We start from the raw sequence: 26,096 nt of genomic DNA on the forward strand, positions 1-26,096 counted from the left end.
GAATCACGTCAATGCCTAAAAATCATCTTTCTCTGAATCTTTTCTCCTCTAATAATTTTAACTTTCATGATAAGCTTCATATTATCCTTTCAGTTTTGTTTCTAACTTACCTTGTTCTCATTACTACTTAGTTCTAATTTCAGCAAGTGAAGTGAAGTCGCTCATTCGTGTCCGACTCTGCGATTACATGGACTGTAGCCCACCATGCACCTCCATTCATGGGATTTTCCAGGCAAGAGTACTGGAGTGGGTTGCCATTTACTTCTACAGGGGATCTTCCCAACCCAGGGATAGAACCCAGGTCTCTTGCATTGCAGGCAGACGCTTTACCATCTGAGCCACCAGGGAAACCCAGTTTCAACAAGAGGAAATCTTATTGAGCAAACTTTTTTTTCACAGGGCATGGCTTGCTGGCCACTGTGGTAGATGGTTTCTTTGGGGTCAGGTGCCAACCTCCTGTCTTTCAACTGTGGATATAGGATGGAGTCACATGGTTCAGAACATGACTGCCTAAGGGCTGACTCAACAGCAGTGGCTAGAGGCAATATATCCCTCGAAAGGAACTGTAGATGGGCAAGGGCAATGATGGAAATCCAACAAGCCTCCAATTAATTACCTTCTGGTGTTATTTTAATTTCTTATAAGTAATATTGAGCAAGAGCAGTATAACATTAACAATTCACTGAGCATATCACACTTCTCCATTTCTTTATATTTCAACAAAGCCCAGAATGGCTTCTCCTAACCACTTAGTTATAAAATATGCATAAAAAACAAGTAACTCAATTACAAATGGGCAAAAATTTGAATAGACATTTCTACAAGGAGGATATACAATAAGGACATGAAAAATGCTCAACACCATTAGTTGCAAGGTCATTACAAATCAAAACCATAATGGGATTCCACTTCACGTCTATTAGGATGGCTATCATCAAAAAATGGAAAATATAAAATGTTGGTCAAGATGTATAGCAATTGGAAGCCTAGTATATAAGTGGTGGGATTGTAAAATGGTGTAGCCACTGTGGAAGACTGGCAGTTCCTAAAAAAAGGTAAACAAATTTATCATTCGATCCAACAGTTCTACTCCTAGGTATATACCCAAGAGTATTGAAAATGTGTTCACACAAAAACATGTATGTGGATGTTCAGAGCAGTGTTATTCTTAATAGTCAAAAAGTAGAAAGAACCCACATGTTCATCAACTGATTAACAGGTAAATAAAATGTGATATATCCATACAATAGAAAATTATTCAGCCATAAAGAATAAAGCACTGGTAGACATGGTGCAACATCATTGAACCTCAAAAATATACTCAGTGAAAAAAAAAACACACACAAATGACTGTATATGGTTATGTTTTAGGCAGATCTATAGAAATATAAAGTAGATTAGTAGGTACCAGGGGCTGAACGAAGAGGAAAATGGGAGTGACTCCTAATGGGGGGAGGTTTCTTTTGGGGATGATAGAAATGTTCTGGAATTAGGTAGTGGTGATGTTTGTGCAACCTTGTGAATATACTAATTGTATACTTTAAAATGCTTAATTTTATGTCATATGAATTATATCTCAAAAAATGTTTTCTGAGTAAAAGTGTGCAAAGGTTTTACGCCTTTTTATAGGAAAACATTACAACTGTTTTAAAAATATACATTGCTTTTGAATAACCATTTTACTAGTTAAAATGTGATTACTTGTTTTTCAGAATTAGCTGGCTTTAGTGTTATATACAGCATTATGATTAGATTTTCAGCTAAAGGAATATTTAAATAAAGGATTTATTTCTTGTCTCTCAACAGTCCTTACTTCTGCCTCTCAGGAAGAAGCAATAAACAATATGAAGGTGCAGTCACTGCCTGAGTATCAGTATAAAAAGGTCAATTTTCCTTTTAAGACAAGACAAAAGGAATTTTCCTCATCACAAGATATCAGTCCATATATTCATGAGATTGTAGAATTTCAGAAGAAAAATACAAACAAAATCAAAACCTTAAGCAATTTGTTTTGGGGGAATCATCCCCAAAGAAAACGCAGAGGATACTCAGAAAAATGTTGTCAGAAGGGATGTACAAAAGAAGAACTTACTATTGCATGCCTTCCATATATTGATTATGAAAACTTAAGGAAGCATCAGCAGTTGTGACTGAGATATACTAACCATCATGAGACTTACACTAACTTAATAAAAAGCTTAATATATTTTACTTATTTTTTTGGTGATTGTCCTTGTAGTTTCTCTGCTGGGAACAACATCTGGATGTATTTGTGAGCACTTGACAATACTTTGTGGTAATACGACTTAGTATTTTCTTTGGTGCTCTATTTTTCATATATTTTTATATTTGAAGATAATACTGGAGGTGGCATGATCTATGCAGACGTCTGAGGATTGCCTGTTTATTCTTATTTATGGTTTTGAAACTCTGTTAAGTAGCATTTAAATGGATTATGGAATGTTCTGCATTCCATGTGTATGATACACTGACTGGTGCCCATTACTATTAGGCTCACTCTAGTATGCCAGTTCATCTGTCCTTCTGACTTAAAATAGCTAACCAACTACTCCTAGTAGCTGTTACACATTTTTAGTAGGTACAGTTTTAATTCTTTGTATAGTAATTGGTAAGAAGTCTTTTCACAATTTCTATTGAGGACGTAAGAGTTCAGTGACTTTCTTGAGGTTGTAATATCTCTCCAAGATCCCCTGTCTTTGCTTTGAAGGTACTGATACTATGTGAAGTCTTATTCAGACTTGGTCAGAATAGAGTGCAGTGTTGGCATCACCTTGGAATGTGTTAGAAATGCAGTTTTAAGTTCCTCTCCCAGACCTACTGAATTAGAACTTTGGGTATGGGGCTCATTGGTCTGCATTTTTATAGGCCTTCTGAGTCATTCTGAAGTAGGTTAAAGGTTGACAATCACTGTTGATATTCACAGTATGAATACTATAGAAATTCTGTTTATGTGCTTGCATATCTTAACTCAATATAGGTATTAGAGCACTAAGTTTTTGGTGTTTTTCCACTTTATGTCCACATGGGAAAATCTTTTAATGCTACAAATCAGAGCAAAGCTTATACAAAGAATCCAAAGTGAAATTCCTATATTCTGCCATTAATTAGAGGCTAAGTATCATTTGAAATATTTTTCCACTTTCTTTCCCAAATATGCACTGTAATGTTCAATTAAATTTTTAAATTCCTATTTGGCTCTTATTTTTTAGAACCAAAGCTCTTTTCCACATATATCTATTTTATATTCACTAATAGTGCATTAATAGATACATTTTTTTTAACCAGTTCCAGGGTACAGCATTCACTTAATTTTTTAAAGTATAGTCACTTATTTTGATACAGAATGATAGATTATATCATGGTTGAGTGATAGAGTAAATTGGCTGGGTGTTTGATGAAACTGGTCCATTGAGAGTTGCCTTGTAAGCCAAAATAACCGTGATACACTTGAACTAGTTTGAAGAAGTATAGGTCTGTACTTGTAGTTTAAGAGTAAAAATGGAGCTTTATTAGCTTCCTAATATATATATCGAAAGTGTCAATTAGAAAATTATGAGATTTACCAAGTATGTTATCTGCCTAGCTATATACTTACCTACACACTTTAATAATTTTTACGCTAGGGTATATTTAATTTGCTTCTTAGCTTAGTGCCTGTCTGTTAGTATCTGTAATTGTATTAACAATGATTTTGTTAGATAAAACACTCCTATTTTCCTTGTGGGCTCCTTAGAGCAATCTTGAAGTAGGAAAAAAATGAATGAAAGCTGAGGTACCTTAATATTATGCAGCCTCTTGAGGCTCCTTCATGTTAAGTTACTTGCTAGTTAGTGGTAGAGCTGGATCAAGATTTTAACTCCAGCATCTTATTCAATGGTCCTGATGTCAAATAAGATCATGAGCAGAAATTATCCATATGTTTTGTCTGGAGTTCATTTATTTGGTCCCTACTTTGTTTTGTTTGCATCTGTGTTGGTTAATAATTGGCCCATTTCTGCACATTTGGTAAGAATGTATATTCTGCTATATGTATATGCTGCTGTTTGTGGAGTAGTTTATAAATGTCAATTAGTTGAAGTTGGTTGATTATGTTGTTCTCAGAGTTCTATATCTTTACTGATCTTGCTATTTTTTCTGTCAATTAGAGAAAAGTACTGAAATATCTATAATTTTACACTTGTCTATTTGTTCTTTTAGCTCATTTATTTATGCTTCATGTATTTAAAAATTACTATGTGCATGTTGTATCTTCTACTGAATTAATAGTTCCATTATTATGTCTCCCTTTATCACTGGTAATATTCCTGATACTAATATAGCAACTTCAGCTTTCTTATGATTAGTGTTTCCATCATATATTACTTTTTACTCTTTCATTCCTAACCTCTTTTCATCTTTATATTTAAAATTGGTTCTTTGTAAACAACGTGTAGTTGGTTCTTGCTTTTTCATTGAGTTTGACAATATATGCCTTTTATTTGGAAGTTTAGATCATTGATTAATGTAATTATCAATATGGTATGGATTTAATTATTCATATGGTTTGGATTTAAATCTATACTTCTGCTATGTGATTTCTGTTCCTTTTTCTTCTTGCATTCTGTTGGGTTGAAATCTTTTAAAATTTCATTTTATCTTGTTGGTTACTTTGCGATTTCTTAAAATTTGATACAATATGCATCTTTATTTATTACAGATTCCTTCAAATATTTTATCACTTCACATGCAGTTTAAGACCTTGTCAACACAGTACTTCCGTTTACCCCTCCTGTCTTTTCTGCTATTTGTGTTTATATCTTTAATTTCTATATCTGTTATAAACTATACATTTTTATTACTTTAACTTCTATGCTATAAACTATATTTTTATTATTTATTTTCAAGTTTTTTAAATTTATACAATTTTAATGAGATTATTGCTATTGCATACATTTTCTTGAACTGATTTTTACATTAAACCAGTGTCATGTAGCTGTCAAAACCGTGTAGTCCAGTTTAAGCTCAGCTTCTTAAAATTAGCCATTTCTGATTGTTTTCATGAAGTCTTTCTACAAACTTATATCAGCATGAATTGTAAACATACCTGCATCAGTGCAAACATTTCTCAGGTTCACTCTGTTAAGCTCTCTGAAAGCGTCACAAGTACTTCTAAATAACCTATTTTATCATGGTACCTTCATAGATTTTCAGTATATCGAATTTTGCTTATAAATCTATCTATCTTTATATATATATTTTATTTACCTGGAGATAGCAAAACAGGGTTCACTGTGCTTGTTTTGTAGCCATGATCATTTTAACTCTATGCAGATTATCATATCCATCCATTTGAGTAACTTCATTAAAGTCCTCTGAACCTATCAGGTGAAGTACTTTCAGAAAGCTAATTCTCACAGTGACATCTGTTTTATTCATAAAAATGATGCATGGCTGATAATCTCTGGCATACTGAAACAGTTCTCTGATCAAATGAGCACTTTCATCAATTTACTTGTCTGTAGCAGAGCTAGATACATTTAGGAAATTGTAGTCCAGCTGGCTAACAGCTCTTGCTATTAGTGTTTTCCCTGTAACTAGCTGTTCATACAACAGCCTTTTAGCCATACTACCATTACACTGGAATAATTCTAGGTTTGTAGGAGGTAGTTCTTTCACCTCTGTCAATTTGATAATCTGTTCTGATAACAGCCCAGTCTCAGAAAACGGAAGTATTACCTGTGTCCTTATGAAGCATGCTATAAAACAGTGGATCTTGGCAAATGTGTACTCATATCCAAAGCAGCCTTTGTTCCTGGCTTCAGCTTACTGTTTTCCAGCTGACAAGGACAACTCGAAACAGATCTTGATCCATTTATAGCTTTGACAGTGAATTTTTTTAATCAATTCCTTAAGTAGTTTACCCACAGTCTTTCTACATTTGGGTGACTCTAAGTCCTTCAGATCATTTTCAGACTTCTCATTACTGATTGTTGGTGGTGGTGGTGGTGGTGTAGTCACTAAGTCATATCTGACTCTTGCGACCCCATGGACTGTAGACTGCCAGGTCCCTCTGTCCATGGGATTCTCCAGGCAAGAATATGGGAGTGGGTTGCCATTTCCTTCTCTAGGGGATCTTCCAGACCCAGGGATCGAACCTGGGTCTCCTGCATTGCAAGCAGATTCTTTCCCAAGTAAGCTATGAGGGAAGCATACTGATTGGTAAAGTCTTTTAATTGTTTCCTTAATGGTTTAAGACAGCTATTGATTGTCTTGTGTTCCAGCACTTTTTTGCATGTGATAGTCTTGAAGTTTATTATCTCTGTGGTCTACCATGATGAGATGCCATCACTCATAAGGAATGCCAAGAATGGCCATGGCCAATGAGTTGAGGAACAAGGTGGGATGAACAGGGAAGCAGCACTGGAAGGTGGGGGCCAGATGATGCTGCCCATTTCAATTTTGTATTCTCCCTCACATTCATCATCTATCAGTCTTTATTCATTCATTGTCGAATCAAGTTACCACGTGGTACATAACTGTGTCTGATTATCTTCCTTTATTACAAATAGCTGAGAAAAGAGAAGTGAAAAGCAAACAAGAAAGGAAAACATACACCCAACTGAATGCAGAGTTCCAGAGAATAGCACGGAGAGGTAATGCCTTCTTAAGTGAACAGTGCAAGGAAACAGAGGAAAATAATAGACTGGGAAAGACTAGAGATCACCTCAAGAAAATCAGAGATACCAAGCAAATGTTTCATACAAAGATACACACAATCAAGGACAGAAATGGCAAGGACCTAACAGAAGCAGAAGAGATTAAGAAGAGGTGGAAAGAATACACACAAGAATTGTACAAAAAAAAAAAAGGTCTTAATGACCCAGATGATAGTGTGGTCACTCACCTAGAGCCAGACATCCTGGAGCGTGAAGTCAAGTGGGCCTTAGGAAAAAAACACTACAAACAAAGCTAGTGGAGGTGATGGAATTCCAGCTGAGCTATTTCAAATCCTAAAAGATGATACTGTTATTTGGAAAACTCAGCAGTGGCCACAGGACTGGAAAAGGTCAGTTTTCATTCCAGTCCCAAAGAAAGGTAATGCCAAAGAAGGTTCAAATTACTGTACAGTTGTACTCATTTCACATGCTAGCAAATTAATGCTCAAAATTCTTCAAGTTAGGTTTCAGCAGTATGTGAACCAAGAACTTCCAGATGCACAAGCTGGATTTACAAAAGTGAGAGGAACCAGAGATCAAATTGCCAACATCTGTTGGATCACAGAAAAAGCAAGAGATTTCCAGAAAAAAACATCTACTTCAGCTTCATTGACTATGCTAAAGCTTTTGACTGTGTGGATCACAACAAACTGGAAAATTCTTCGAGATGGGAATACCAGACCACTTTACCTGTCTCCTAAAAAACCTGTATGCAGGTAAAGAAGCAAATCAGAATCAGACATGGAACAACGGACTGGTTCAAAGTTGGGAAAGGAGTACATCAAGGTGGTATATCATCACATTTACTTAACTTATATGCACAGTACATCATGTGAAATGCCAGGCTGGATGAATCATAAGCTGGAATCAGGCTGCTGGGAAGAAAACAACCTCAGATATGAAGAATCTACCATCCTAATGGCAGCTAGCAAAGAGGAACTAAAAAGCCTCTTGATGAAGGTGAAAGAGAAGAGTGAAAAAACTGGCTTTAAAACTCAATGTTCAACAAACGAAGGTCATGGCATCTGGTCCCATCACTTCATGGCAAATAGATGGTGACAAAGTGGCAACAGTGGCAGATTTTACTTTCTCAGGCTCCAAAATCACTGCAGATGGTGACTGCAGCCATGAAATTAAAAGACGCTTGCTCCTTGGAAGAAAAGCTATACAAACCTAGACAGAATATTAAAAAGCAGAAACATCACTTGGCTGACAAAGGTCCAGATAGTCAAAGCTATGGTTTTTCCAGTAGGCATGTACAGATATGAGAGTTGGACCATAAAGGAGGCTTGCCCCAAAGAATTTCTGCTTTTGAACTGTGGTGTTAGAGAAGACTCTTGAGATTTCGTTGGAAGAGTAAGGAGATCAAACCAATCACTCCGAAAGGAAATCAACCTTGAATATTCATTGGAAGCACTGATGCCGAAGCGTCAATACTTTAACCACCTGATGCAAAGAGCAGACTCATTGGAAAAGACCCTGATGCTGGGGGAGACTGAAAGCAAAAGAGAAGGAGGGTGGTAGAGGATGAGATTGTTAGGTAGCATCACTGACTCTATGAACATGAGTTTGAGCAAACTCTGGAGATAGTGAAGGACAGGGAAGCCTGGTGTGCTGCAGTCCATGGGGCTGCAAAGAGTCAGACATGACTTAGCAAGTGAACAGCATTATTTCTTGAAGTAAAAATAATGATGAATTCTCTTGTTTTCCGTACCCTACTGGACTACTCTTTGTCTTTCCTTGCTCAGTCTTCATCCTCAATCTAACCTTTAAATGTTAGATTGTCTCAGGTCCTGATCCTCTACTTGCTGTCTTTATCTAACACTTCCTTAGTTAGTTTAACTATATCCATTATTTTAAATGACTACCTGTGTGACATTTCTGGGCTTTCCTTCTACTTGATATCTATTAGGCATCTCAGATTTAACATCTCCAAAGTGAAATTCTGGCTTAAACTCCATCTAGTTGCTTTGTTCTTGTCTTATGCTTTCCATCCAAACCACAATAGCATACTGACTTCTTTCCATTTCTGTCCCCATCTCTCTAGTCCAATCTGCAACATACTTTGAGGGAATGAATGGTGATTAAACCAGTTAGGCAGTGTTTCCAGCACTGGAGCCTATAGCATGTTATCTTGGTACTATAGACCCAAGCAAAATACTTGTCTCCCCCAAGAGTTCTGGTAGATGAACATTCCCTGGTATTTCCAACACCAGTTTTTATTACCCCAGGGAGAGCCACAGCCATCCCTGCTTTCCCAGACCACCTTGAACAACACATCAGCAGGTAGGTCTGGCCCAGGCGCCTATGAAGTTACTGCTTTTGCCCTGCGTTCTGGTGCACATGAAACCTTGTGTTCGCCCTCCTGGCAGCTGCTACACCTGCTCCTTCCTATTGAGTTCACAGTCATATTGTACCTTCCCAACTTTCTCTCATCTAGCAAAAGGCATTATCTCATCACTTACTTGTTGTTTTTACATTTTATCAAACTGTTGTGCACTTGTAGGTTTTTTTTTTTTTGAGGGACAAAAAGTGACAGTCCAACTAAAACTATGTTCAAATAATTTTCACTGGAAACTGAAATGATTTTGTCATCTTGCCAGCCGAGAAATATAACCATGGATCACTGAAGAAAGCTTACCTAGTTTGTTGCTGCTTTGTATGTACACCGCCAAAGCTGTGAAGGCGGCATAGTGAAGCGATTATCAACTCTGGCAAACTCTTGGAGTCAGACTGCCTGAATTCAAACTCTAACATCCCTTCTTTCTCCACTTTCTAAATTTATTGTATCTTGCTAAATGTCAGTGTCTGCATATCTAAAGCAAGAAAAATAATGGTACCTACCTCATAGAGTTGTGTGCATAAAAGGAGATAACTACCTAAGAGGATACTGAAAGTGAAATGAAGTGAAAGTGTCAGTTGCTCAGCTGTGTCAGACTCTGCATCCTCATGGACTGCTAGGCTCCTCCATCCGTGGAATTTTCCGGGTAAGAATACTCAAGTGGGTAGCCATTTCCTTCTCCAGGGGATCTTCCCAATCCAGGGATTGAACCTGGGTCTCCTTCTTTACCATCTGAGCCACCAGGGAAGCCCTACCCGTACCCTAAATACAGTCTACAGATTTAATGTAATACCATTCAAAATCATCATGATTTTTTTTCCCAGAAATAGAAAACCCATTCTAAACCTCCTATGCAGTTTCAAGGGACACCAAATAGCCAAAACAATTTTTACAAAGAACAACAAAATTGGAAGTCTCACACTTCATGACTGCAAAACTTACAACAGAAGCTACAGTAATCAGAACAGTGTGATACTGGCATAAAGACAAACATATAAACTAATAGCATATAATAGAGAACTCAGAAATAAACTCGAATGTATACAGTCAAACACATTTCAACAAAGGTATCCCAAAGTCATTCAGCAGAAGAAAGATACTCTTTTCAAGAAATGGTGCTGGAAAAACTAGAAATATATATATATACATATATATATTTTTTGCATATATATATATGGACACTGTCTTTCAACATATAGAAAAATTATGGATCAAAGACCTAAATGTTAAGAGTTAAAGGTACGAAACACTTATGAAGTTTTTTCCCAGTGTTTTCTTCTGACAATGAATTTGGCAATGATTTCTGGAATATGACACTGAAAGCAAAAGTAGATAAACTGGAAAATATCAAAATTTCAACTTTTGTGCATAAGAGGATACAATGAACAGAATAAAATGGCAATTCACAAAATGGGAATATCTAAAATTATATATGTGATAAGGGGTTAATATCCAGAATACAGAAAGAACTTCTATAACTAAAAAAATGAACCCAATCTTAAAATGGACAAAGGATTTAAACAGACATTTCTCCTAAGATAAACAAATGACCAATAAAATTGCATATTAAAAGATACTTAAGATCATGAGGTGGATGAAACTGGAGCCTATTATACTGAGTGATGTAAGTCAGGAAGAAAAACAATACCGTCTATTAATGTATATATATGGAATTTAGAAAGATGGTAATGATGACCTTATATGCAAGACAACAGAAGAGACACAGATGTAAAGAACAGACTTTTGGGCTCTGTGGGAGAAGAAAAGGGTAGGAAGATTTGAGAGAATAGCATTGAAACATGTATATTACCATATGTGAGATAGATGACCAGTCCAAGTTCAATGCATGTAACAGGGCATTCAAAGCCAGTGCAGTGGGACAACCCAGAGGGATGGGATGGGGAGGGAGGTAGGAGGGGTTTCAGGACAGGGGGACACATGTACACCTGTGGCTGATTAATATCAATGTATGGCAAAAACTCCCAGAATATTGTAAAGTAGTTGGCCTCCAATTAAAATAAATCATTTAAAAAAAGATCATCGCAAATGAAAACCACATTAAATAACATCACAACCATTACAATGGATATCATAGAATGTAAAAATCTGTAGCATTTTTCAAAGACGAATGCTTTGACTTCTAGGTAAATTTCATAGAATAGATATGATCTTCATTTGGTGGTGTTAGTTTCTTTACTATTTCTGTGTAAAAATTCTGACTTTATTTTTTTTCAATATTTTATTTTTGCTATTTATTTTGGCTGTAAAGTTCATTCGCTCAGTCTTGCCTGACTCTTTGCAACCCCATGAACTGAAGCACACCAGGCTTCCCTGTCCACCACCAACTCCCAGAGCTTACTCAAACTCATGTCCATCGAGTCAGTGATGCCATCCAACCATCTCATCCTCTGTCGTCCCCTTCTCTTCCCACCTTCAATCTTTCCCAGCATCAGGGTCTTTTCCAATGAGTCAATTCTTCGCATCAGGTGGCCAAAGAATTGGAGTTTCAGCTTCAGCATCAGTCCTTCCAATGAACACCCGGGACTGATTTCCTTTAGGATGGGCTGGTTTGAACTTGCTGTTCACAGGACTCTCAAGAGTCTCCTCCAACACCACAGCTCAAAAGCATCAATCCTTCGGTGCTTCGCTTTCTTTATGGTCCAACTCTCACATCTGTAAATGACTACTGGAAAAACCATAGCTTTGACTAGACAGACCTTTGTTGGCAAAGTAATGTCTCTGCTTTTTAATATGCTGTCTAGGCTGATCATAACTTTTCTTCCAAGGAGCAAGTGTCATTTAATTTCATGGCTGTAGTCACCATCTGCAGTTGATTTTGGAGCTTAAGAAAATAAAGTCTAACATTTCCCCATCTATTTGCCATGAAGTGATGGGACCAGATGCCATGATCTTAGTTTTCTGAATGTTGAGTTTTTTTTAATTTTGGCTCTACCAGGTCTTAGTTGCAGCACGTGGGATCTTTGGTCTCTGTTGGGACATGCAAAATCTTTTAGTTGTGGCCTGTAGGATCTTTCGTTGTGACCTGAGAACTCTTGTTTGCAGCATGTGGGATCTAGTTCCCTGACTGCAGATCAACCCTAGGTCCCCTGCATAGGGAGCAGAGAGTCTTAGCCACTGGAGTACCAGGAAAGTCCCTATTCTGCCTTTAATGTACAGTAATAAGGCATTGTTTTAATATCTTTGTAATTATCTCCTCTTATGATCAAGAAGAAAAACTGCTAATACACTGCATATCATTAAGATACCCTAAGTTTTTTGTGACAATTATATCTTAACTGATTTATTGTGAAATGTAAAATCAAAGACAACAAAATGGTTCTCATGGATGTACTCCATTGAAGAAGCCTCGATTTTTCCATCTATGAAGGAAAACCTTTAAATTCTAGAGAGATTAAAATAAGGTGACTTTACCAACTAATTTTTCTTAGTTCAGATACACTATTTAGCATATTTTGGAGAAGGACATGGCAACCCACTCCAGTACTCTTGCCTAGAGAATTCCGTGGACAGAGGAGACTAGTGGGCTGCTGTCCACGGGGTCGCAGAGTCGGACACGACTGAAGCTACTTAGCATGCATGCTTAAAGATCCAGTACACTCAGTGTTCTCACACTGACGTATCTTCCCTTTCTTAATGAAGTCATTTCTCAGGTAGTACTGGTTTGGTCCATGTCTACATGAGTACACTTAAGAGCAGTGTTTCTCAACTTTATTTGCATTATCCCTAATATCTACAAAGAACTTTTTAGTCATTTTCTTCTCCTAGTCTCTTCCACCATGAGAATTTTATAGCACTGCCTATCTACTTATGTACTGTATTTCTGTGCTTTATATGTTAAAAAGTAAGGTTTTTGTTTTTTGGTTTTTTTGCCACTGTTCACCCCTGAGAGTTGGTATCAATTCTGCTGAAGAAGCATGCTCTAAAGAGAAGTTTATATATGAAACTCCAACTCTCATATTAGGCCCAGGCCCAAGATATTCTTTCTATGGATCCTTTATATTTGGGGCCACATCAAACTAGATTCCCTAAAACCATCATGATTAGGGCTGGTATCTGAAAGTTGCAGCAGAACTGAAAGTTTAAATCTCTTGGTTTTGTCTGTATATTTATTTAACAGGGAATTATAAGCTTGAAATACCATCAGGATTGACCCTCACATAAGATTACTCAGAATTCCTTTGTCTATATCCATAACTGCACTATCTTCTCTTCTTTATTTTCAACACATGAATGGGATTTAGGATTTTATCAGGAGGTGATGTCTTCATTACTGCAACCATTAATTTGAATTATCTGATGCAACTTTAAAGTCGCAGGGAGCCTGCATGTGTCAGTACTGGTGAGCGTATATGTAGGAAGGTCTGAAGGGGTATACAATATGGATATGATCTTTTACTTTTTAAGTTTAGAAAAGAAAAATGACTCTACTAAGAATTTGAAAATTAAGTGCCCATGTTGGAGCAGCTATAAAAAAAAAATGGCCTAGATAACTACTAGAGCCATAATACTTTGGCATTTGACTGAGCTATCCATCCTCTAACCTTTGTCAACTACAGATTGGCACTTGCCATCTACTTCTACAAAGACTAATCATGTGCTGCTGCAGCTGCTTATTTTCAACACCCCTGAAAGGAGTTTAGGATGGAGAGCAGAAATGAGGCACGCTGGGGAAAAAAATGGCAGGACAGGTCTTCAGACAGATATTTTTGGGGGCAGATTTTATGAGCCCAATTCTTGAATATCCTATCTAGGAAAGCACTAAAATCCTTCATGATGTCAACTGCTCATGACTAGCAGAAACCTAAAAAAAATAAAAGTGCTTGATCTGCATGTATCCCCCTTCACCAAAATCACATATATACTGACCTTCTTTCCCCCTGCCTCTTTGGAACAGTTTCTTAGAGCTGTCTGAGATGCTGTTTCCTGGGCTGCAGTCCTCATTTTGCCCCAAACAAAATTTAACTCATAACTCTCACGTTGTGCCATTTTTAAGTCAACACCTTCTACATTTATTATAGTAATCCTAAAACAAGAGAAATTCAAGATGTTAGAAAAAATTTCTGTTAAATGCAAGTTTGAGATCTGACAGAATCTAGAAATCTCCTTTCCCCCTCACCACATACATTGCTCTTTAGGTCTCAGATTTCCAAATCATTATTAGGAAAAAGATTGTCCTCTACAGTAATCTCAGTTTTTGGAGTTTTATTCCTCTATGGGGTTTTATTCCTCTATAATAGTAGTTTGGGAAGTAAATGGGGCCACCTTAAGGAAATATAATGATAGACTCAGGGTTTAGAATTCAACATTTCTCAAAGTTCTTCAATAAAAAGGTAAGATTTTGTTTCAATTTTTTAAATCACCAATACCCTTACTATATTTTCAAGAATTACTATTCAGTAAGTTACATTATAATGTTACAAAACTAATAACAGAAAGGAAAAGAAGTGGTACCAGGGGATTCGTGCTATACTCAAACTTACTGATAGAAACAAGTGTTTAAAACATTTTTTTAAAGAAGGAAAGAAAGAAAACAACATTCTGGAAGAATTTGTGGCAAATAGTAACTAGTTTTGTTTTTAAAATGCTTTGTGAACAGTAGACAATAATTTCTATCATTCGACAGAAACTACATTAGATTTGTCCTTTAGATCTGGGCTACTTGCAGCTTGCCCTCAAGGGCTTAGCTACCTGGGTTATGAAGATTAAAAGTATTTTAATCAGTATTGTTCTTAAGAATCAAGATAAAACCCACTTCAATATTGTAAAGTAATTAGCCTCCAACTAATAAAAATAAATGAAAAAAAAAAAAGAATCAAGATTCTGCAAACAACTTTCTTTTCCTTCTCCAACCAAAATTAATCCAACTTAAATGTTACTGAGGACATAAAGCTGGAATCAAGATTGCCGGGAGAAGTATCAATAACCTCAGATATGCAGATGACACCACCCTTATGGCAGAATGTGAAGAGGAACTAAAAAGCCTCTTGATGAAAAAGTGAAAGAGGAGAGTGAAAAAGTTGGCTTAAAGCTCAACATTCAGAAAACTAAGATCATGGCTCTGCCCATCACTTCATGGGAAATAGATGGGGAAACAGTGGAAACAGTGGCTAACTTTATTTTTCTGGGCTCCAAAATCACTGCAGATGGTGACTGCAGCCATGAAATTAAAAGACGCTTACTCCTAGGAAGGAAAGTTATGACCAACCTAGACAGCATATTAAAAAGCACAGACATTACTTTGCCAACAAAGGTCCGTTTAGTCAAGACTATGGTTTTTCCAGTGGTCATGTACAGATGTAAGAGTTGGACTGTGAAGAAAGCTGAGCACCGAAGGATTAATGCTTTTGAACTGTGGTGTTGAAGACTCTTGAGAGTCCCTTGGACTGCAAGGAGATCCAACCAGTCCATCCTAAAGGAGATCAGTCCTGGGTGTTCATTGGAAGCACTGGTGTTGAAGCTGAAACTCCAATACTTTGGTGACCTCATGTGAAGAGTTGACTCATTGGAAAAGACCCTGATGCTGGGAGGGGTTGGGGGCAGGAGGAGAAGGGGATGACAGAGGATGAGATGGCTGGATGGCATCACCGACCTGATGGACATGAGTTTGAGTAAACTCAGGGAGTTGGTGATGGACAGGGAGGCCTGGCGTGCTGCGATTCATGGGGTCACAAAGAGTCGGACACAACTGAGCAACTGAACTGAAGGACATAAAATAAATTTTGTTCTTATATACTTAAAATTTGGGATAGTTATAAAGGCTTACAGCAATCTTCAACAAATTATGCAGAAGAAGAAAGTATCATGTGTATTTCAAGTTGTTGAAGTTGAAAAAATTTCAAGTATTTTAATAATTGTTAAGTTTATGTGTTTAGGTTTATATTTCTCATTTTATTTCTATTTTCTATAGTGATTTTTTTTTTTGCTCTCTAATGTTTTCAGTTTCAGTTAATAAAGTCCAACTCACAAGCTTAGAAAACTCATCGTTTGAGATACACATTTTTTCAAGAGTTTAAAATACTCAAACTTTTTCATTAAAAGTACTACCTACTTAATTATCATTTTGTGTGTGGGAAGCACCTAAACATTTTCAACTATGTTCTTGAAAGGATAACTGATAAAACTTTCTGTTGCATACTTTCATTTGTGTCTTCAGTATACTTGTATCTGATAATGTCTTATCATCTGCAACTAATAATTTCCTATCCAGCTGCCTCTACAATGTCCTGCTGTGTGCCTTTTCCTTACCACCTTGCACCATTTATTAATGCTATTTACCTGTAGTCAGACCTAAAAGATATGCTACTTTCTGTTCACATTGCTCAGAGGTGACATGCTTGACCTCAGTAAATAGCATCTATTAAGAGTTCTTCCTGGTACAGTTATTAAAAACATAATTGTTCACAAAACCTAAGGCTATGGATAACTAGAACAGGGACTCCTAGAACTCTTTTAATGATTTCATAAATCTATTACAGTTCAAAATAAGATGTTAAGCAATTTGCTATGCAAAGAAAGGCATTTTAATGGAAAATGCTCATTAAAAACTTAAAAAAAAATTAATATTGATTGATGTTTCATTTAGAGATAAGGCTTTTCCTTATAAATTTCTAAGACAGGAAGAGAAAATATTTAGGCCCTATACTATGCAATAACATCTGGCATAAACACAACAGAAATTATTAATATTTTAACCTAAAATGAACATACTGTAATAAAGTGAAACAAAATTGGTAATTTAGAAAATACTTTAATATTTAGGTATGTAATGTGACACTGAAGAAGCTGAACGCTTCTATGAAGACCTACAAGACCTTTTAGATCTAACACCCAAAAAAGATATCCTGTTCATTATAGGGGACTGGAGTGCAAAAGTAGGAAGTCAAGAAACACCTGGAGTAACAGGCAAATTTGGGCTTGGAGTACAGAATGAAGCAGGGCAAAGGCTAATAGAGTTTGGCCAAGAGAACACACTGGTCACAGCAAACACCCTCTTCCAACAACACAAGAGAAGACTCTACACATGGACATCACCAGATGGCCAACACCGAAATCAGACTGATTATATTCTTTGCAGCCAAAAATGGAGACACTCTATACAGTCAGCAAAAACAAGACTGGGAGCTGACTGTGGCTCAGATCATGAACTCCTTATTGACAAATTCAGACTTAACATGAAGAAAGGGGAAAACCACTAGACTATTCAGGTATGATCTAAATCAAATCCCTTACGATTATACAGTGGAAGTGAGAAATAGATTTAAGGGACTAGATCTGACAGAGAGTGCCTGATGAACTATAGACGGAGGTTTGTGGCATTGTACAGGAGATAGGGATCAAGACCATCCCCAAGAAAAAGAAATGCACAAAAGCAAAATGGCTGTCTGAGAAGGCCTTACAAATAGCTGTGAAAAGAAGAGACGTGAGAAACAAAGGACATGAATTTGGGTAAACCCTGGGAGATGGTGATGGACAGGGAGGCCTGGTGTGCTGCAGTTCATGGGGTCGCAGAGTCAGACAAGACTGAGTGACTGAACTGAACTGAACTGATAATGGTTGCCAGGGGCTGGAGAAAGGGAGAATGGGGTGTTGCTGTCCAATGATTACAAAGTTTCAGTTTTACTAGATGAAGGACTTCTAGAGAACTGCTGTACCACATTCTATCTATAGTTACTATATTGTCCACTTAAAATTTTAGAAAGACAGATCTCATGTATGTTGTGTTCTCATTACAATACAAGAAAAAAGATTATATTATACTTAAAAAAAAAAGGAGAAAAGGAAAGATAGATTCATTTGAATGCAGAGTTCCAAAGAATACTAAGGAGAGATACGAAAGCCTTCCTCAGTGATCAATGCAAAGAAATAGGGGAAAACAATAGAATGGGAAAGACGAGAGATCTCTTCAAGAAAATTAGAGATACCAAGGGAAATTTTCATGCAAAATAAGCTCAATAAAGGACAGAAACGGTACTGGACCTAACAGAAGCAGAAGATATTAAGAAGAGGTGGCAAGAATACACAGAAGAACTGTACAAAAAAAATCTTCACGATCGAGATAATCATGATGGTGTGATCACTCACTTCTGAATTATTTATTACATCAATATTTCAATTTTGTGGGAACATGCTAAAGGCACAATGATGAAAATAATACAGTCTCAATCTGACCACATCATGCTGCCCCAAAATGAGTCCTTATGTATATAGTACTGCAGTATCCTCTAATGTCCATAACAAAATTGTTTAAATAAAATTTAAATATCAAGTTATGGTTGTGATAAAAAATTTCACTTGATTTTAAAGCAGAAGTCTTGGGTTGTAAGAAAGCACTCTTCCATAGCAAATTATAGTGCTACTGGCAGCATATATAAATAACATGAAAAAGTGACTGTTTCCCAAAGTAGGTAGCCATGGATATAGGGAATTATTTATATAAAGATTGTGTAACTTAAAATACTGGAATATTTACAGAATCACAGATTTTAAAGAAAATCTTTACCCTCATTTCTGAAGAATATTAATTTCAAGAAGCTGTCTGGCATTAACGTACAATACTTACTTACCTGTGTCTTGTGCACAATCAGCTAAACAGTGGCAAGTTTACTTTCCTTTTATATAAGGTCTGAATCAAAATTTAAAACATCATAAACACTCAATGAACAGTAATTCTCTTGTAAACTTAGAATTTTACAATAAAGCACTTGTTCCATCTAAAAACTTTAGATATATGGAATTTTCTCCTAAAACTAAAAACAAGCATTAAAAGAAAAACTATTTTAAAAGAAACCTAGTTAACATCCTTATTTTTATAAACAAAATGTTATCGACCTTTAAGAATCTATTTCAGGTACGTAAGTTATAGTACAAAAATCTGAAATCAAACAAATATGCTATTTTTGACTTGAAAATGAGCAGAATGGAAGATCTCTTAAGTGCATGAACATTACATATACAGATCCTGGAGGAGTCTTTTTATAAATTAAATAAAAATTATAGTCAACTTTCATCAAAATATTTAAATTTTTAATCTTAAATCTTTAAATCTTTTAAAATCTAATATATTATCATTTCAGAAGATTTGTATGTTTGGTAACTACATTTGGTAAAATGTTTTAAAGTAAGTGAAGGTCACTCAGTCGTGTCTCACTCTTTGCAACCCCATGGACTGTATAGTCCAAGGAATTCTCCAGGCCAGAATACTAAAGTGGGTAGCCTTTCCCTTCTTCAGGGGATCTTCCCAACCCAGGGATCGAACTGGTGTCTCCTGCAATGCAGGCAGATTCTTTACCAGCTTAGCCACAAGGAAAGCCCAAAAATACTGGAGTGGGTAGCCTATCCTTTCTTCAGGGGATCTTCCCAACCCTGGAATCAAACCGGGGTCTCCTGCATTGCAGGCAGATTCTTTACCAACTGAGCTATGAAGGAAGCCCAAATACTTTAAAGTTAACATAAAAAGCATCTCTTCCCTTCCCTTCCAACAAAAAAACTCAAACTTTATGTGTGAGGCATTTTTTTTTCTTATATAATATGCATTTAAAAAACAGCTCTGAAAGTTAGATAATCTAAAGTCTTTAAGTTAAAAAAAAAAAGAAGAAGAATATAGTGCTGAAAATGAACTATTTTCTTTCTAACCAAAATTCCAAGTATTTTAAACTTTGTATAAATAACACACACACACAAAAACCCACTATATTTTAGGTATGATGTCTAAAATGGAGTAGCACTAAAATGACAACAATAATAAACAACCCTTTATACTTAATTGAAAACACTCATTTTTCTTCAAGATATACATTAAGAATTTTCTACTGGCATTTTTGAATAAAATTAATAAGCATTTTTAAAAATTTAATTTCTCCCTTGCATATAAGAATCTAACAACAAAAAAGATCTCTTTTATGACTGCAATAGATTTCTGAAATCCCTAAAATATACATTCTTTATAAAAAAATTCCTAACCCACTGTGCATCTTAGCAGGCTTATATATATGAAAAACAAAATCTACATTATAGCTTACACTTAAATTTAATGCATGACCATAGGTCCCAGGGATCGAAGAATCTTATTGGCAACCAACAAACAGCTCAAGGGATGACAATATTCCTGGCATTTGTAATCTCAAAATTTTAAAAGAAAACTGTTCATGGTAGTCTTAGAAAAATCTGGAGATAGTTCTATTTAAAAAACATACGTGCCACAAACAAATACAAGGGAGACAAATAAGAAAATATATTGTGTTAATCTTTGTAAACTTGTTCCATTTCAAAATGTATTCTAGAGGGTCAGGAAAATTCCCTATACAAATAAAACTAAACATTTGTTCCCTTTGCTTTGAAAAATATTTACAGTACACAGAACAACAAGCTAAAGTATACACCTGCTTATATTGCTGGCCAGTGACATAGATGTGCAAGGACAAAAAGGTGCATATTCAATTATCTGAGCATCTTAATTTGTCTATAGAGTGAAGTTATCATAGATCAACTATGGAAAAATTAGAAAACATTATTTATGAATACCCGCCCTTGTGTAAAACATCACACAAGACGCCAAGGTGTCATACATTCACTATGGTAAAAACTGTACATATGTATTCTGTATATATTTAAAATTTACAATTTTTTAATCTCCCATAATTCTTAGTTGAAAAATGTCTAATTTTCTTTTTTTTTGCCAAAGAAAAGTAATGTTAACTGACTGATCAGGTTCCCGAAATATTTTACAAAACTCTTTGCGAAAGACTTTTCATCAATATTTCTGGCTGGTATCCTCATGAAGAAAAACTCACTAAACTTCAAAAGTTTTAAGCAGGTATTTCCACACTTTTGCTGGCTAATATTGTGATATACATAATAATGATATACATAACAATAGTCCACAGCAATATGAAATACAAAACTTTGTTCTGTAAGTCTATTCTGGTCTCAGAGTGAAGTTCATTTCTTTCATCCAGTCATGTTGTCCCTTATTTGATCAACTCGAACAGCTAGGTCTCTGAAAGAGGGGCGCTGGCTTACATTATTGTTCCAGCATTCTGTCATAATCACATAAATCTGTAAAAGGGAAAATAAACCAAAATTACAATGAACACAAAGCGCCATTTTTTAATTGGTGAAGACATGAATTTCGAACTCCCACTTAATTTTTTTATAGAGGCATATGTCATGGCTATATCTACATCCACAGTCATGTTTATGCTATTTATCTAAAAGTCCAGTGAACTGCATAAACTGACCTGAAATCCTTGGGTAAAAAGAGAAAGAAAATGCATGATTACTGTGGATAAAAAAAGTTTTGTTACCTCATCTGGGCATCCATCTGGTCTTGGTAATCTTCCATTATTCTTCAGGAGTTCTATCAAATGAAACACAATCATCTGTCCTTGTTTGTCATTGCCAATCATACGCATAAATTCCTGAAACACAAACCCACTTTTCAATGACATATTTTTGGTACATTTAATTTGAAGCAGAATTCTCAATTTCTCCCAGTAAATGGGAAAAATCCTGTGTATGTATGTTTCCTTACCTTGACACTTTTAAAAACAAGCCTATTTTAACTTCAAAAACTTCCTTGTCAGTCATACTTCATAAAAGATTGTTAAATGTAGAACCTCTATAATGCCGTTTCTGTAACTGTAACACCCTCAACACAAATACCCTGAGAAGAATTCAAAACCAGTGAACTAAAAACACACTGTGTTTGAACACATATCACATTTCAGTTGAAATAAAAAGTTCAATGTAGAAGAGGACATAAAAAATGCAGAATGAATATTAAAGCATAAATGCAATGGAGAAATGTTCATATGTTTAAAATTCATAAGATTAAAGTCTGAACCATAAGGTAGAGGAATATTTACAATGAACACATTTATTTAGATACAGAAAACTCTTGTATATTGGTAAGAAAAATTACCAATATAAAAATGGGCAAAGTACATGAGGATACAATGCACACATGCACATACCCCAAATGCCCAATAAATATGTACTCAATCACACTAAAGGCAGAAATGCAAATTAAAATCAAGTCGGTACAACTTCTCTCCCATCAATTTGGCAAAACTGTGTGGAAATGTAACAGTCAACACTGACAAATGATAAAATATATAGCCCTATGCACAGTTACTGAGAATCTAACTGAGATACAGATTTCCTGGAGAGCATTTTGAAATCATCAAAATCTTTTATATATGAGTTCATAATGTTTCACATACAATTACATTTTCACTCTAAGATGACAACCAGAGATAAACATAAATATTTATATATAAGAATAGCCACTATGTTCAATGAGTGTTACTTAAAAGGCTGAAAAACGGAAAATAACTGTCCAGAAACTATATCCTTAATGTTGAAACACCACTAAGAAATTAGAAGTCATATTTGTAGTAAATATTTATTAACATAGGAAAATGTCCATGTTATAATCTGTAATGAAGAAGCAGGAAAGCAAACTGTACAGTGTGACTTCTTTTATAAATAAAACAAATAAAATTTAATTTTTACATATAAAATTAAAAGACTCCTGAAAGAAAACATACTACAATATTAAAGTGGTTACCTCTAAGTAGCTGAATTAGAGACTACTTTCATTTTCTTTTCTATACTGTCCTATATTAAAATTATACAATGAATAGAAAAAATATTGCTTTAAAAGGTTTAACATTTGCAATAATTCTCGGGATGAATGAGTTTATTGGATTTACTAAAAATAATATTAAGAGAATATATTAAACTACTACAATCCCCACCTTTTAAAACCTCAAGTTAATTTAATGCGTTAGTTTGGGGGTTATTTTGTTGCTTGTTGTCTTATAAATAACCAGGAGGAACTCGAAAATAACCCTAAGTATACTATTACTCTTTGGAAAAGCTTTTCTCATGTTAAAAAACATTAAAAGTAAACAGAAAGCATACTGACCGCTGGCGGGCTTTTACTCTTCTCAATGTACGTGAAGAGTTCATAGAGAACCACTCCGAAGCTCCAAACATCTGAGGCCACGGAAAATTTGCTCTCTGTCAGTGACTCTGGTGCATACCTGTAACATACTTAAAAGCGTTACTTGATGTGCCAGCTCTCGATTTTACCTGCAAATCACTGGATTTAAAAACAAAACAAAAAACAAGGTGTAGAGAAAAAGGCTAAGACATCAGGCCTGAGTTTGCAATCATCAAAAAGGTCTGTGGTTGAATGCTGACACTTGACTGGTACCTGGGATGTTAGATTCAGGAGGGTTTCCACAATCCCTAAATGACAGAAGTGGCTTACTGCACCTAAACCACTTCTGTAGACAAATGTGAGTCTAGAGTTTTGGTATATGCCAGACAGAAAATATCTACATGGGTCAGTTCCAATAAAAACTGTGGGCACTGAGTCTCTATTAAGCTTCCTTAGTAGATGACATTTCACACATGTAGTCAGAATTTATTGCTGGGGGAATTAAGTGTGTCCCATCTGACTTCACTGGGAGAGGACACTTGAAAACATGTGCTTGGTTTCCTCCAGGCTTTGCACAGAGTCTTTTCCTTTTGCTGATTTTGCTTTCCATCCTTCCTCTGTAAGAGTCATAGTTATGCTTATGACAGTATGCTGAGTCTTTTGAGTCCTTCTAGTGATGATCAAACCTGAGGGTGGTCTTGGAAACCACAACACACAAAGATAACTGAAAGTCAAGAAAAAAAAATTAATTTTGTCTCCTTAACACCAGAGTTAATTGCACAGTACTTTCAAAGAAATGAAAAAAAAAAAAGCTGATCTTTCCAAGTTAAGCTTAAAATGAATCCAGGTAAGTATCCTAGGGGGGCTTCCCTGGTGGCTCAGATGGTAAAGGATCTGCCTGCAATGCAGGAGAATAGGGTCCAATCCCTGAGTTTGGAAGATTCCCTGGAGGAAGACATGGCAATCCACTACAGTATTCTTGCTCGGAAAATCCCATGGACAGAGGAGCCTTGGCAGGCTGCAGTCCATAAGGTCAAAGAGAGTCAGACACAACTGAAGTGACTTGGCATGCATGCAAGTATCCTAGAGAAAAAAGTGCCTTTTAAGCTGGAGAAGACTTGAAGCTATTAACATATAAAACAAAATAACTGTTAATCTGAAAGGGGGTGATTAAAAGAGGGAACATAGAAAATAGAAAGTCACAGGGGAAAATGGTGTCATCCTTTCCCTCAAGTATTAACACTACCCAAGGGAGAATTTTGGCCAATGAATTATGAACATCATGGTCCACAACGTTTATATTCTGTTTATATTCATTACAGAGAATAATGAAAGATCTGTTTTAAACTGGGATTTAAAATATAAATTATATAAACTGAATCTCTCCTTCAAAATATCCTTCTCTCCTTCAGCCTATGGTTTCTCACTTCCAGAAAGCCTCCTCTAACTAGTTAAGGTCTTAATGACCTCATGCTACTGAATTTCTACAGTACTTTCGGTCTATACTACACAACCATGTAATGCTCTATTATTTTTATATTTATTTTAAAATTTTACATATCTAGTTATGTTATGCTAGTTTATCCCACAAATGGAATATAACCTCCTTGAAGAGTACTACTCCCTCAACCTTTGCAAAATATTCTCTTACTTTGGTTTTCATGAAAGCACTCTGTAATTTCTCCCTTCATTTTCACATTACATATGTAAGGATAAATACAAAGGAAAAAAGAAGCCCACATAGAAAAGGAGGAAAAAGACTCTCTCATTTACTTTAGAAAATTTAGAATTGTGAATTCTCTCTTTGAAATATATGTAAAAATCTTTTTAAAGGCTTTTGCTTAATTCATTTGAATCAGTTCTAATGAGATGGATGAAACTGGAGCCCATTATACAGAGTGAAGTAAGCCAGAAAGATAAAGATCATTACAGCATACTAACACATATATATGGAATTTAGAAAGATGGTAATGATAACCCTATATGCAAAACAGAAAAAGAGACACAGATGTACAGAACAGACTTTTGGACTCTGTGGGAGAAGGCGAGGGTGGGATGTTTCGAGAGAACAGCATGTATATTATCTATAGTGAAACAGATCACCAGCCCAGGTGGGATGCATGAGACAAGTGCTCGGGCCTGGTGCACAGGGAAGACCCAGAGGAATCGGGTGGAGAGGGAGGTGGGAGGGGGGATCGGGATGGGGAATACATGTAACTCCATGGCTGATTCATGTCAATGTATGACAAAACCCACTGCAATGCTGTGAAATAATTAGCCTCCAACTAATAAAAATAATTGAAAAAAAATAAAAATAAAGGCTTTTGCTTAAAAGCCTTTTGCCAGGTTTACATATAGCAATGTGTTTCTCAAGAACCTGGAAACCACCTCTTCAGAATGCAGTTATCAAGGAAGATCATGCCCCTACATCCCAGTTTAAGTGGGAGGGTAGGAGCCTAACTTGGGCTGGTGCCTCCTGCAAGTTGCAAAACTATCTCCTATCATAAAGGTATGAAAAGTTTATTTTTTCTTTGGATAAAGCCAATTAGCTAACACAAATGGGAACTCCTATTACTAAGTGAATTTAGGATGAACTTACGTGTGACAGATGATGCTGTCAAGTCCTCTTACTTTAGGACTAGTTACTGTTTATCCTGAGAACATATATGAAACAAGTTGAATTGGCTTGGCCATATCCAAGAGTGAGATTTCTTTCTGTTTTTTTGCAATCTCTTAGCAGACTGCTTATGATGCACATTACTTTCTGGGTTAATGTTTATTCAGTAATGAAACTGTTTTCTTTCTATTCTGTTTCGGGGGAGAGGCTTTCTGGGTTGAGAGGAGATTTGTTTTTAATAACATTTACCCAGCACGTTCCCTCCTTTTCTCCATTCTCTAAAGTTGGGTTTCCCCAAGTTCCATCATTAGAGCTTTTCCTCTCTTTCAAAAAATTTCCCTAAGATAGTGTCATCCACTTACACACTAAGGTCTCCCAAATTTACAGCCACTTAATCTTTGACACTTCTTTTGTGTTTCAGACTTACTGAAAATTCACGCATTAAAGTTCCATGGG

At 35.9% G+C, this 26,096-nt stretch overlaps 2 protein-coding genes and 1 pseudogene across 3 annotated transcripts in view; 1 reads left to right on the forward strand and 2 right to left on the reverse strand.

Annotated features, from left to right (window-relative positions):
- The window catches only part of LOC136148564 (insulin-like peptide INSL6), a 13,233-nt gene extending 11,083 nt beyond the window's left edge, over positions 1-2,150 (forward strand). The window contains exon 2 of the mRNA XM_065908183.1: positions 1,807-2,150. Coding sequence (XP_065764255.1) covers positions 1,807-2,150 — 344 coding nt within the window. The remainder of the gene's footprint in view (positions 1-1,806) is intronic.
- Positions 2,046-20,130, reverse strand: LOC136148562 (26S proteasome regulatory subunit 10B pseudogene; annotated as a pseudogene).
- A 154-nt stretch (positions 20,131-20,284) lies between these two features.
- Positions 20,285-26,096, reverse strand: part of JAK2 (Janus kinase 2) — a 93,781-nt gene continuing 87,969 nt past the window's right edge. For both annotated transcript variants that reach the window (XM_065908178.1, XM_065908177.1), the window contains 3 exons: positions 23,006-23,123; positions 21,381-21,494; positions 20,285-21,132 (listed from right to left, as the gene is read on the reverse strand). In XM_065908178.1, coding sequence (XP_065764250.1) covers positions 21,025-21,132; positions 21,381-21,494; positions 23,006-23,123 — 340 coding nt within the window. In that variant the 3' untranslated portion in view covers positions 20,285-21,024. The remainder of the gene's footprint in view (positions 21,133-21,380; positions 21,495-23,005; positions 23,124-26,096) is intronic.

Source organism: Muntiacus reevesi, chromosome 17 (genome assembly GCF_963930625.1).
Source record: "Muntiacus reevesi chromosome 17, mMunRee1.1, whole genome shotgun sequence".
Lineage (NCBI taxonomy): Eukaryota > Metazoa > Chordata > Mammalia > Artiodactyla > Cervidae > Muntiacus > Muntiacus reevesi.